General features: G+C 44.1%; 1 protein-coding gene across 1 annotated transcript in view; it reads right to left on the bottom strand.

Annotated features, from left to right (window-relative positions):
• Positions 1–12,598, bottom strand: part of DNM3 (dynamin 3) — a 353,245-nt gene that overhangs the window by 191,815 nt on the left and 148,832 nt on the right. The window contains exons 13-14 of the mRNA XM_065408897.1: positions 2,080–2,128; positions 23–52 (exon numbers count right to left, since the gene is read on the bottom strand). Coding sequence (XP_065264969.1) covers positions 23–52; positions 2,080–2,128 — 79 coding nt within the window. The remainder of the gene's footprint in view (positions 1–22; positions 53–2,079; positions 2,129–12,598) is intronic.

The raw sequence follows: 12,598 nt of genomic DNA, 5'->3' as shown, positions 1-12,598 counted from the left end.
GCTTACAAAACTTAGCTCGTACAATTTGCCGTGAAGGCGGTAGATTGGCTCCCTGAAATAGCAAAGAATTGTAAAAATAAAGTTTTATTTCAGAAACATTTTCTCTATTCAGAAGTCATTTTGTCAAGCTCTTCTCACTTCCAAACAATTAAGGTAAATACAAAACAAAAGTCTATTTTAGTTTATCTCTGAAATAAGTAAGGTTCAGCAAAGTCTTTTTACCAAGTTACCAATTTTGAGCTTTTTCCTTTTAAAGCCAAAGCTTTGTGGAGTTTTGCTATTTTGTTTTGTTATTTTAAGAGACAAAATACAGTCACGCAGACTCAGGAATAGTTACTCCAATTTGTATATTTCTGGGACATCACGGAATTGGGTGGTTTTCCTTCTACAGGACAACCCCAAAGCTGAGATGACTATGGCTTTGTCTACACTGGCAATTGAATGACAAAACTTTTGTCTTTCTGAGATGTCAAAAACACACACACCCAAAAGACAAAAGTTTTGCAGACAGCGCTCTCCTGCAGACAAAGCTAACCCCGCTCTTTGGGGGTGGAAGTTTTTTGTCGGCAGGAGAGCCAACAAACAGCGGCTACACTGCGCGACTTTTAGCAGCACTGCTGTAGTGACAAAGCCGCGTCACTAAAAGCTGTGTAGTATAGAAGTAGCCTTAGTGTTTGACATGTGTTCCTGTACAGCTATAGGTGACGGAAGTCTCTCTCTTTAGAGGGTCTTTGGAACTGTTTCAACCATTAGACCTTTCAGTTTTGTTTTGTTTTTAATCCCACCTGGCATGTAACTCAAAAACACATAGAAGATGGTCAAGCTCTGGAGGTATCATTGCTTCCAAACTTTCCAGAAGCTAATGGACCATTTTGGCCAAGATTTCAAAAGCGAGTAGTGATTTTTGGTGCTTTTGTTTTTGGGCACTCAACATGAGACACTTTAAAGAGGTCTGATTTACAGAAAGAGCTGAGTACTTGCCTTCTGCAAGTAAGGCCCCTTTAAAGCATCTCAAATTCACCACCCAAAAAAGGAGGCACTCATCAATACTGGTCACTTTTGAAAAATCTTTGCCTTTAACTTTTCATTGTAAATGTTTAATGCAGGAGCAATTACGTGCGAGAACATCAGGAAGATGTGCAAGCAAATAATCCAGATTAAAGGAAGTTTATTTTATTTTGACTATCCAAAATTGAAACCATCACAAATGAACACTGAAATGATTTTTTTTATTTGTTTTGCTTAAAAGACAAACAGACTCTGCGGAACCTTAGAAATATACAATAATATATACTGAGGCTGGTTATATCAATCATCCTTAGAGTTTTAACTTAAAAAGAAAACAGAAATTGATCCTGTACAGAGCTGAGCACCCTTAACTTGCAGTGGAATCACTGGGAGTTAAGGGTGGCAGCACCTCTTCACAGTATAAGCATCTTGCAAGCCTGTACTACACATAATAAAAAGAAACAGCCAACTAATTTAGTTAATGCCATCTCAGCAAGAGTGCTATTCGTCTGAGACCACCAATCAGCTTTGTTTCTTCAAAGCAAGACTATGGTATGTAATCAACATTTTTATGAAGTCAACTGAAAATTTTCAGCAGAGGTAAAGACAAGTCTGCTTTTGCCTACCGACCCGTCCCTTCACTGTGTTATCAAGCTGTGCACATGTGTGAACTAGTAAACTACTATACAACCAAGAGCAGGTATAAAACAAGTACTCACACGGTATTGGTCTTTGAAATCATTCACAAGTTTGAGCATAATGAAAACTAAATATTTAGAGACAACACAGGAAGAAATTCTGGGTACTTAAGGGCATGGAGGAGGAGACACTGAAGAGCAGTCCAGTTAGCAGCAGAATTATTAAAAGTTATAGCTGACAACCTTAATGAAGATGTCAGCTGGTTCTGAAAACTTAAGTAAAGCAAGTAAAAAAAGATGCATTTTATATTATGTATCAAGCAAAACTGGTCACTTATACATTTACAGCAAAAAATAAAAGATACAGCCCATAAAATCAACAACTGAAGTTCACTTGTACATGCAATTATCCATTCTCTTATCAGATGCCTACCTGATTTCCAACTGCACTTTTGTTAACCTGACTGCTTCGTTGTTGGGCACTAAGAAAAGCAAAGAGAAAAGTTACACTGAGGAAATTTAAATGCTAGATGAGTCCTTAAGCAACAGGCTTTGGAAACAATAAAATATCAAAATTTATGAGCCCAGAATCTGAAGCTAAGAAGAAACACAATTCAGTCTCAAATTCACAAGCAAACTCAGTTCATGTAAACTTCTGTTAACAGAAAACAGATCAGCACAAACAGATTCTTATTAATCACCTCCTCTGTAATGTACATTGCACTACCATAGTAAATAAGCCTTTGTGTTGACTTACATGTCTGATGAGGTTACTAAAGACATAAAAAGTTATGGCTCATCTGTGCACAAGTGAAATCTTAGTATTAAAGAGGGGCAAGGAAAAATGAGTCACTTTAGTTCTTTAGAGCATTGCAGCAAAATCCTCCCCCACCCATAGGTTCTCTAAAGGCCTAGTCTAGCAGCTCGTTTTGGATATTATTCTAATTTTTATATGCACTTTGAGGATGTAAATATAAAATGAGGGATGAAACCATCACAAAATGTGGTTAAAAAGCTGGAATCTTACAGCAATGCAGCATATTTTAAACTAAGTGTTTTACTCAGTTTCTGAACTTTGCTAATCCCATTACTGAAATGAAACACTCCTCTCTCATAAAAATGCACAAGTCATAATAGCTACAAAGTTTAATTCTAAAGGCATTTATATTACATGATACACTGGTAGCAAGATCACACAGTACACACATTACTGGAAAAAGGGGAGGAGAGAAGAATCCAAACTTGCTTTGGCTATTAGGTTACTATATCACCAGGGTAGCCATTTGGTGACAGCAAGTTTTGTTTGGAGACTTCAGGATTAAATTAATTTGTCCCATTTCTACAAATATTAGCATATATTGCAGATCTGCCACAACCACTGCTTTGAAAGTAGGAAGGAGAATAGACACGAGTTAATTCCAGGCAATATCTGTTTGGATCCCAGATAAGTGGCCTGATTCTGCAGCTACTTGGTGCAGAATTGCCATTCCACAGATTGGCTGAAGAGTTGAGCCTAGGCTTGCCAACTTTGTAATATTTAAAAACGAGACACTCCAGCAGGAGTGCTGGAACCTCCCCTGACCCACTCCTCCCCCCCAGGCCCCACTCCTGCCCTGACTCTTTCTCCTGAGGCCCTGCCCCCATTCACTCCTCTTTCCCGCTCTCTCCGTCACTCACTGCTTTTCCCTTCTCCACAACTCCCTGCATGGGTCGGGAGGGACTCGCCTGCAGAGTCGGGGCTGGGAACTGCAGCCACCCAATGCAGGTAGGGCGTGGCCCTGGCTGAGTAGGGGCTGGCCCGGGTGATGACTCATCGCCTCCCCACCTCCCCCGCCTGCAGTGACCAGATGTTGGGTGTCTGGTCAGTAGATCTGATTGGATACCATCAGGTCTCCTTTTTGACCGGACTTTCTGGTAAAAAAAAAAAAACAGGCAACTGGCCACCCTAGTTGAGACCCTATGCACTGATCCTACAAACACTTTACTCAAGTTAACGGTCCACTTGTTTTCAGTGGGCCTACTCACGAGTAACATTACTCATGTGCATGTTTGCAGAACTGGGCCGCTAGTCAATAACCCAAATATCTGGAGACGTGCTGAGGTTTGGTTAGTCATAGTGCCTCCTTTATTGTATTCATCAAGCATAAATTACGGTTAATATTCTACACACACAAAATATGAAGTTAACTCCTCACAGACAAATAGGTTCTGAGTTACTGTCTCAGTAGCACCCATACAAATTTGCATTTGGAAATATCATTCCATCTTCACTTTTACATGAAACTTTCCTATCAGCTTGCAAAAGATAATTAAATAGGAAACCAATATCACATTAAAAAAGAAGAGTCACTGTAGGGACAGTTATGAAATTAAAAGAATTAAAGTTATCTTAAGTTTGGTTAAGAAAATAATGTCTGATTTATAGTTTGCAGCTAGTAAGGAAAAGGCCCCAATCAGAAAGTAAAAGAAGGCCACGAGACTAATAAGTAGTATTACCTGTTACTTGCAGTGTGGGGCAGGATGTATGGTTCAAAAAGTAACAAATAAAATAAAGAGCAGCAGTAACACGACAAAACAAGGTTCTTAAAAGAAACAAGCACAAACCTTCCCACTGTTCTGTTAGTCAGCAAGAAGAGATAGGAGACCTCGGGAAGAAAGGAGATTGGAAATCTTATCTGTATTAAGACTAGAAATAAGGGTGAATCGTCTCAGATGGGTTTTTAGTTGAAGTCAGTCATTGGCAATGACATCACCGCTCTTTGCAAACTCTTAAAGGGTTCATTGCTAATACCTGGCTGATCATGTTGGAACTGACCAATATGGGTCTAAAGCACCACTGAGTTTTGCCCGTTTGGAAGTATCTTTATCAAATGCTTATAAATGTTCGGGTGTAGTGACTGCTTATTTTTAGACTGTTAAGCACGTTTAGAGCAACTGTATAAAATACCAGAGGTTCCAAACCTTCATATCTTTATGGAGAAAAGGGTGGATGAGTAGTATTCCATTAAAACATACCTCTTCTGAGGGTAACAATTAAACATTAGTAATTCTCTGCAATGTTTATACAAAAAAAATGCAAGACTACAATATGTTGTGAAAAACAAACTGGGTGAACATAGCCTCAGAAGTAAACATAACCATTTCCTTTGTTTAATATATCGATAGGTAATATCCCCCCAAAATACAGCAGTGGGTAAAGGAAATCCAGGGGCAACACAAAAGAAATAAAACTCTTGGGGAGGGAGACCGGCACCCTGGTTCCAGGAATATATTGTGTAACCCTGAAAGGTCAGATCGGATTCCTCTTGAGATCTGATCTAAGCAATAATGCTAGAATAATGTACAGAACACAGGTAAGTTGTTTTTCAGAAAGGTTGTGAACCCATTCTAGAAAGATATCATAGAATCATAGGACTGGAAGGGACCTCGAGAGGACATCTAGTCCAGTCCCCTGCACTCATGGCAGGACTAAGTATTATCTAGACCATCCTTGAGAGGTGTTTGTCTAACCTGCTCGTAAAAATCTCCAATGACAGAGATTCCACAACGCTCCCTAGGTAATTTATTCCAGTGCTTAACCACCCTGACAGTTAGGAAGTTTTTTCTAATGTCCAACCTAAACTACACTTGCTGCAATTTTACCCTATTGCTTCTTGTCCTATCCTCAGAGATTTCCTTCCTCCTCCTTGTAACAACCTTTTGTGTACTTGAAAACTGTTATCATATACCCCCTCATTCTTCTCTTCTCCAGACTAAACAAACCCAATTTTTTCCCTCTTCCCTCACTGGTCATGTTTTCTAGACCTTTAATCATTTGTGTTGCTCTTCCCTGGACTTTCTCTAATTTGTCGACATCTTTCCTGAAATGTGGCACCCAGAATTGGACACAATACTCCAGTTGAGACCTAATTTGCAGAGTAGAGCGGAATAATTACTTTTTGTGGCTTGCTTACAACACTCCTGCTAATACTGTGGTCTCCAACCTTTTTACGCCCAAGATCACTTTTTGAATTTAAGGACAACCCAGGGTCTACCCCACCCCTTTCCCGAGGCCCCACTCCTTCCCCAAAGCCCTGCCCCACTCACTCCATCCCCCCACCCTTCCATCGCTCTCGCTCTCCCACCCTCACTCACTTTCACTGGGCTGGGGCTGAGGGTTGGGGTTCGGGAGGGGGTGCGGGCTCTGGGCTGGGGGTGAGAGGTTTGCAGTGTGGGAGGGGGCTTCAGGCTAAGCCTGGGGCAACAGCTTGGGGTGCAGGAGGGGGTACGGGGTGCTGTCTCTGGGAGGGGGTCAGGTCAGGGGCTTGGGGTGCAGGAGGGGGTACGGGGTGCTGTCTCTGGGAGGGGGTCAGGTCAGGGGCTTGGGGTGCAGGAGGGGGTATAGGGTGCTGGCTCTGGGAGAGGGGTTGGGGTGCAGGCTCCTGCCGGGCAGCACTTACCTCGAGTGGCTCCCAGGCAGCAGCACAGCAGGGCTAAGGCAGGCTCCCTGCCTGCACCAGCCCCACACCTCTTCCGGAAGGGCCCAAACGCACCCCTGCGGCCCCTCGGGGGGGGGGGACACGTGGATCCACACGTTGCCCCTCTATGCAGGCACTGCCCCCGCAGCTCCCATTGGCCACAGTTCCCCGTTCCTGGCCAATGGGAACTGCGGGGAACAATGCTTGCAGGCAGGAGCAGCGCACGGAGACCTCTGACCCCCTCTCCCTTCCCAGGGCCACAGGGGTGTGATGGCCACTTCTGGGAGCAGCATGGGGCCGGGGCAGGCAGGGATCCTGCTTTAGCGGCAGCCCCGCTATGCCGCCGGAGAGCACAATCAACCGGGAGAGTCTCCAGGATCGACCAGTTGATCACAATCGACCGGTTGGTGACCACTGTGTTAACAGATCCCAGAATTATGTTTGATTTTGAATATGTTCACTCATATTTAGCTTGTGATCCAGTATGACCCCCAGATCCCTTTCTGCAGTACTCCTTCATAGGCAGTCATTTCAAGTGGAGTACTTTGCATTTGTCCTTATTCAATTTCATCCTATTTACCTCAGACCATTTCTCCAGTTTGTCCAGATCATTTTGAATTTTAATCCTATCCTCCACAGCACTTGCAACCCTTCCCAACTTGGTATTGTCTGCAAACTTTATAAGTGTACTCTCTATGCCATTATCTAAATCACTGATGAAGATATTGAACAGAACCAGACCCAGAACTGATCCCTGCGGGACCTCACTTGATATGCCCTTCCAGGTTGACTGTGAACCACTGATAATTACATTCTGGGAATGGTTTTCCAGCCAGTTATGTACCCACCTTATAGTAGCTCCATCTAGGCTGTATTTCCCTAGTTTGTTTATGAGAAGATCGTGCAAGACCGTACCAAAAGCCTTACTAAAGTCAGGATATACCACATCCATAGCTTCCCCCCATCCACAAGGCTTCTTACCCTGTCAAAGAAAGCTATTAGGTTGGTTTGACATGATTTATTCTTGACAAGTCCATACTGACTTACTTATCACCTTATTATCTTCTAGGTATCTGCAAACTGATTGCTTAATTATTTGCTCCATTATCTTTCCAGCTAGTGAAGTTAAGCTGACTGGTCTGTAATTCCCTGGGTTGTCCTTATTCCTCTTTTTATAGATTGGCACTATATTTGCCCTTTTCCAGTCCTCTGGAATCTCTCCCATCTTCCATGACTTTTTGAAGATAATCACTAATGGCTCAGATATCTCCTCAGTCAGTATTCTAGGACATATTTCATCAGGCCTTGGTGATTAGAAGACATCTAACTTGTCTAAATAGTTTTTAACGTGTTCTTTCCCTATTTTAGCCGCTGATCCTACCTCATTTTCACTGGCATTCATTAAGTTAGATGTCCAACTGCTAATGAACTTTTTAGTGAAAATAAACAAAAAAGTCATTTAGCACTTCTGCCATTTCCACAATTTCTGCTATTGTTTCCCCCCCCCCTCATTGAGTAAGGGGCCTACCCTGTCCTTGATCTTTCTCTATGTCTCAAGCTAGTTTAACCCTGTTTTGTGCCTTGGTGTTTCCGATTTTGTCCGTACATATTTGTGTTATTTGTTTATATTCATCCTTTGTAATTTGACCTAGTTTCCACTTTTTGTAGGACTCTTTTTTGAGTTTCAGATCAATGAAGATCTCCTAGTTAAACTAGGGTAGTCTCTTGCCATACTTCCTATGGTCCACTACTTTCTTATCTAAGGCTGCACTCATATGTCCACTACTGATTGACATGGGCTGTCTGCAATTCACTTTTTCATTCCTGCCACATAAGTTGCCACCAGATGTGTTTTGTGGAACACTGCCCAATCCTGTGTCTTCAGAGCTTCCAAATACAAGAGGAAAGATTCTGCTACTTTTTGTGATAAACATTACCTAAAGGTCTTCAGAGCATTCAGGACTACCCTCATCTCCAGAACATTCACGTGCAGCTGCTATTCCTGAAGACCAAGGATGTTGGAAGAGGTGGCCCTTCATATCAGCTCCCCATCCCAGGAACAAATATACGTGGTCACTCGGTTTTGCAATGGAGAAAATTTGAAATCAAGACTTCATTGACATATAACCATTGTAGCTATCAGGCCAATCTTTTGCTGCATGGCTCTTACTGATCTGGCTGGCTCTGAAAATCCTTTCCCTTATGTCCTGGACCCTATTCCAGAGCAAGAAGGCTTTGAGTTGAGCTGTGTCAAGTAAGGCCCTTGTACACTCCAACTGGTTTCTGGGAACAAGTTGGGACATTGACTAGTTTATCTTAAGCCCTAGTGGCACCAGCATACCAACTGAGAGGCACTGCTTCTTATATCCCTTCTAGATTGCTATCCAAATATCCAGAAAGAGAAAAAATACACAGTTCTATCAGTGTAAATACATAGGCACTACCACCAACTATAGCTCATAGCAATCGCTTTCCTCTAGGAGAGGTACAATTGTTCTCTAAAACCCAATTTTGAATTTTCCCTTAACCAGTTACCAATGGAAGTCTTTAACATTCAGGACAGGCTCAAATCCTCCCTTTCTCTTGACCAATAGCACAGGCTCAATGACATCCTTTTGTCAGAAGGGATTAGATTTACTGCAGCTTCTCTTCGGGATGCTGAATTACAGCACATTCTGGAAGGGAGAAATTTGTAATTCTGAGTTGTGCGTGTCCAAGAAGGGCCTTGCATGATAAATGGACCCTAGTCTCGCTCTAATAGTAAGGGAGTACAAGACAGGCTGGCTAGTCACTCCAGAATTCAGAAACCTAGAGTTTTCTTCCAGAAGGAAGGCAAAGTGAACTAACTTTGCATGCACTGGGCACCGCAGAATCCAGAGCATATGTATGTGCTGGTTTCTTGGCAGGTGCTTTCCTTAGAAGATAAAAGAAAGAGGAGGAGGAGGAGGGGGGGAGGATAACCGGAGAGAATGAGGGACAGATTTAATTATCTCAGCTTTCAGAAGACTATCATCCATTTTCCCCCATCTTCAAAGTTGCATGATCCTGAAACTTCTGGTGAAACCATCACACAAAGCCAAGGCCTAGTAAATGCAACAATGTGTCTGCGAGCATCAGTGGCACAGACAGCTGTCCCCATTTTGTATCACCAAAGGATAGCCACACCCTGGCTTTGTCCACTCCCTCACAAGTCAGTTTCTTACAAACTCTTTGCTCCACACCCTTGGGGATGGGGAGTACACAGTGCAAACCTTCTTCCCTGAGGTAAATGGGGAAATGGGATCCTGGGAGGAAGCACAAGCAGGAGAGCGCAAGAGGGGAGGACTCCTGTCTCATACTGAGAAAGAGGGACGATCAATGAGTTATCTTAAGTGCCTATACACAAATGCAAGAAGCCTGGGAAACAAGCAGGGAGAACTGGAAGTCCTGGCACAGTCAGGGAACTATGATGCGATTGGAATAACAGAGACTTGGTGGGATAACTCACATGACTGGAGTACTATCATGGATGGATATAAACTGTTCAGGAAGGACAGGCAGGGCAGAAAAGGTGGGGGAGTTGCGTTGTATGTAAGAGAGGAGTATGACTGCTCAGAGCTCCGGTATGAAACTGCAGAAAAACCTGAGTGTCTCTGGATAAAGTTGAGAAGTGTGAGCAACAAGGGTGATGTCGTGGTCGGAGTCTGCTATAGACCACCAGACCAGGGGGATGAGGTGGACGAGGCTTTCTTCTGGCAACTAGCAGAAGTTGCTAGATCGCAGGCCCTGGTTCTCATGGGAGACTTTAATCACCCTGATATCTGCTGGGAGAGCAATACAGCGGTGCACAGACAATCCAGGAAGTTTTTGGAAAGTGTAGGGGACAATTTCCTGGTGCAAGTGCTGGAGGAACCAACTAGAGGCAGAGCTTTTCTTGACCTGCTGCTCACAAACAGGGAAGAATTAGTAGGGGAAGCAAAAGTGGATGGGAACCTGGGAGGCAGTGACCATGAGATGGTCGAGTTCAGGATCCTGACACAAGGAAGAAAGGAGAGCAGCAGAATACGGACCCTGGACTTCAGAAAAGCAGACTTTGACTCCCTCAGGGAACAAATGGGCAGGATCCCCTGGGAGAATAACATGAAGGGCAAAGGGGTCCAGGAGAGCTGGCTGTATTTTAAAGAATCCTTATTGCGGTTGCAGGAACCATCCCGATGTGTAGAAAGAATAGTAAATATGGCAGGCGACCAGCTTGGCTAAACAGTGAAATCCTTGCTGATCTTAAACGCAAAAAAGAAGCTTACAAGAAGTGGAAGATTGGACAAATGACCAGGGAGGAGTATAAAAATATTGCTCAGGCATGCAGGAGTGAAATCAGGAAGGCCAAATCACACTTGCAGTTGCAGCTAGCAAGAGATGTTAAGAGTAACAAGAAGGGTTTCTTCAGGTATGTTAGCAACAAGAAGAAAGTCAAGGAAAGTGTGGGACCCTTACTGAATGAGGGAGGCAACCTAGTGACTGAGGATGTGGAAAAAGCTAATGTACTCAATGATTTTTTTGCCTCTGTCTTCACAAACAAGGTCAGCTCCCAGACTGCTGCACTGGGCAGCACAATATGGGGAGAAGGTGACCAGCCCTCTGTGGAGAAAGAAGTGGTTCGGGACTATTTAGAAAAACTGGACGTGCACAAGTCCATGGGGCCGGATGCGCTGCATCCGAGGGTGCTAAAGGAGTTGGCGGATGAGATTGCAGAGCCATTAGCCATTATTTTTGAAAACTCATGGCGATCGGGGGAGGTCCCGGATGACTGGAAAAAGGCTAATGTAGTGCCCATCTTTAAAAAAGGGAAGAAGGAGGATCCGGGGAACTACAGGCCAGTCAGCCTCACCTCAGTCCCTGGAAAAATCATGGAGCAGGTCCTCAAGGAATCAATTATGAAACACTTAGAGGAGAGGAAAGTGATCAGGAACAGTCAGCCTGGATTCACCAAGGGGAATTCGTGCCTGACTAACCTAATTGCCTTCTATGAGGAGATAACTGGCTCTGTGGATGAGGGGAAAGCAGTGGATGTGTTATTCCTTGACTTTAGCAAAGCTTTTGATACGGTCTCCCACAGTATTCTTGCTGCCAAGTTAAAGAAGTATGGGCTGGATGAATGGACTGTAAGGTGGATAGAAAGCTGGCTAGATCGTCGGGCTCAACGGGTAGTGATCAATGGCTCCATGTCTAGTTGGCAGCCAGTTTCAAGCGGAGTGCCCCAAGGGTCGGTCCTGGGGCCGGTTTTGTTTAATATCTTTATTAATGATCTGGAGGATGGAGTGGACTGCACTCTCAGCAAGTTTGCCGATGACACTAAACTAGGAGGCATGGTAGATACACTAGAGGGTAGGGATCGGATACAGAGGGACCTAGACAAATTAGAGGATTGGGCCAAAAGAAACCTGATGAGGTTCAACAAGGACAAGTGCAGAGTCCTGCACTTAGGACGGAAGAATCCCATGCACAGCTACTGACTAGGGACCGAATGGCTAGGTAGCAGTTCTGCAGAAAAGGACCTAGGGGTCACAGTGGACGAGAAGCTGGATATGAGTCAACAGTGTGCTCTTGTTGCCAAGAAGGCTAACGGGATTTTGGGCTGTATAAGTAGGGGCATTGCCAGCAGATCGAGGGACGTGATCGTTCCCCTTTATTCGACATTGGTGAGGCCTCATCTGGAGTACTGTGTCCAGTTTTGGGCCCCACACTACAAGAAGGATGTGAAAAAATTGGAAAGAGTCCAGCGGAGGGCAACAAAAATGATTAGGGGTCTGGAGTGCATGACTTATGAGGAGAGGCTGAGGGAACTGGGATTGTTTAGTCTCCAGAAGAGAAGAATGAGGGGGGATTTGATAGCAGCCTACAACTACCTGAAGGGGGGTTCCAAAGAGGATGGAACTCGGCTGTTCTCAATGGTGGCAGATGACAGAACAAGGAGCAATGGTCTCAAGTTGCAGTGGGGGAGGTCTAGGTTGGATATTAGGAAACACTATTTCACTAGGAGGGTGGTGAAGCACTGGAATGCATTACCTAGGGAGGTGGTGGAGTCTCCTTCCTTGGAGGTTTTTAAGGCCCGGCTTGACAAAGCCCTGGCTGGGATGATTTAGTTGGGAATTGGTCCTGCTTTGAGCAGGGGGTTGGACTAGATGACCTCCTGAGGTCCCTTCCAACCCTGATATTCTATGTTTCAGAATCTATGATTCCACAGCTTGAACTGGTGTTTTCCCATATAGAACACATACTGTTGTTCCCAACGTGAGCTGACAATATCCCAGATTGAAAAAATCTGTGTCCAAGGGCATCCTAGCCTCTGGAGTCATGCTATGGCACTATCATGATTGCGGCTGCCTCCATCACCATAATCTTTTGGAGAGGGAGGGAGAAATAAGCTGAGGATATCCCTCCATTTTCCAATAACCATCTTGGAGACATCCAGAGTGGTATGAAGTTGCTGCCAAACCTCACCAACTGGTCGAGTCT

This window comes from Emys orbicularis, chromosome 8 (assembly GCF_028017835.1).
Source record: "Emys orbicularis isolate rEmyOrb1 chromosome 8, rEmyOrb1.hap1, whole genome shotgun sequence".
Classification (NCBI taxonomy): Eukaryota; Metazoa; Chordata; order Testudines; family Emydidae; genus Emys; species Emys orbicularis.
This window is presented reverse-complemented; position numbering and strand designations above follow the sequence as displayed.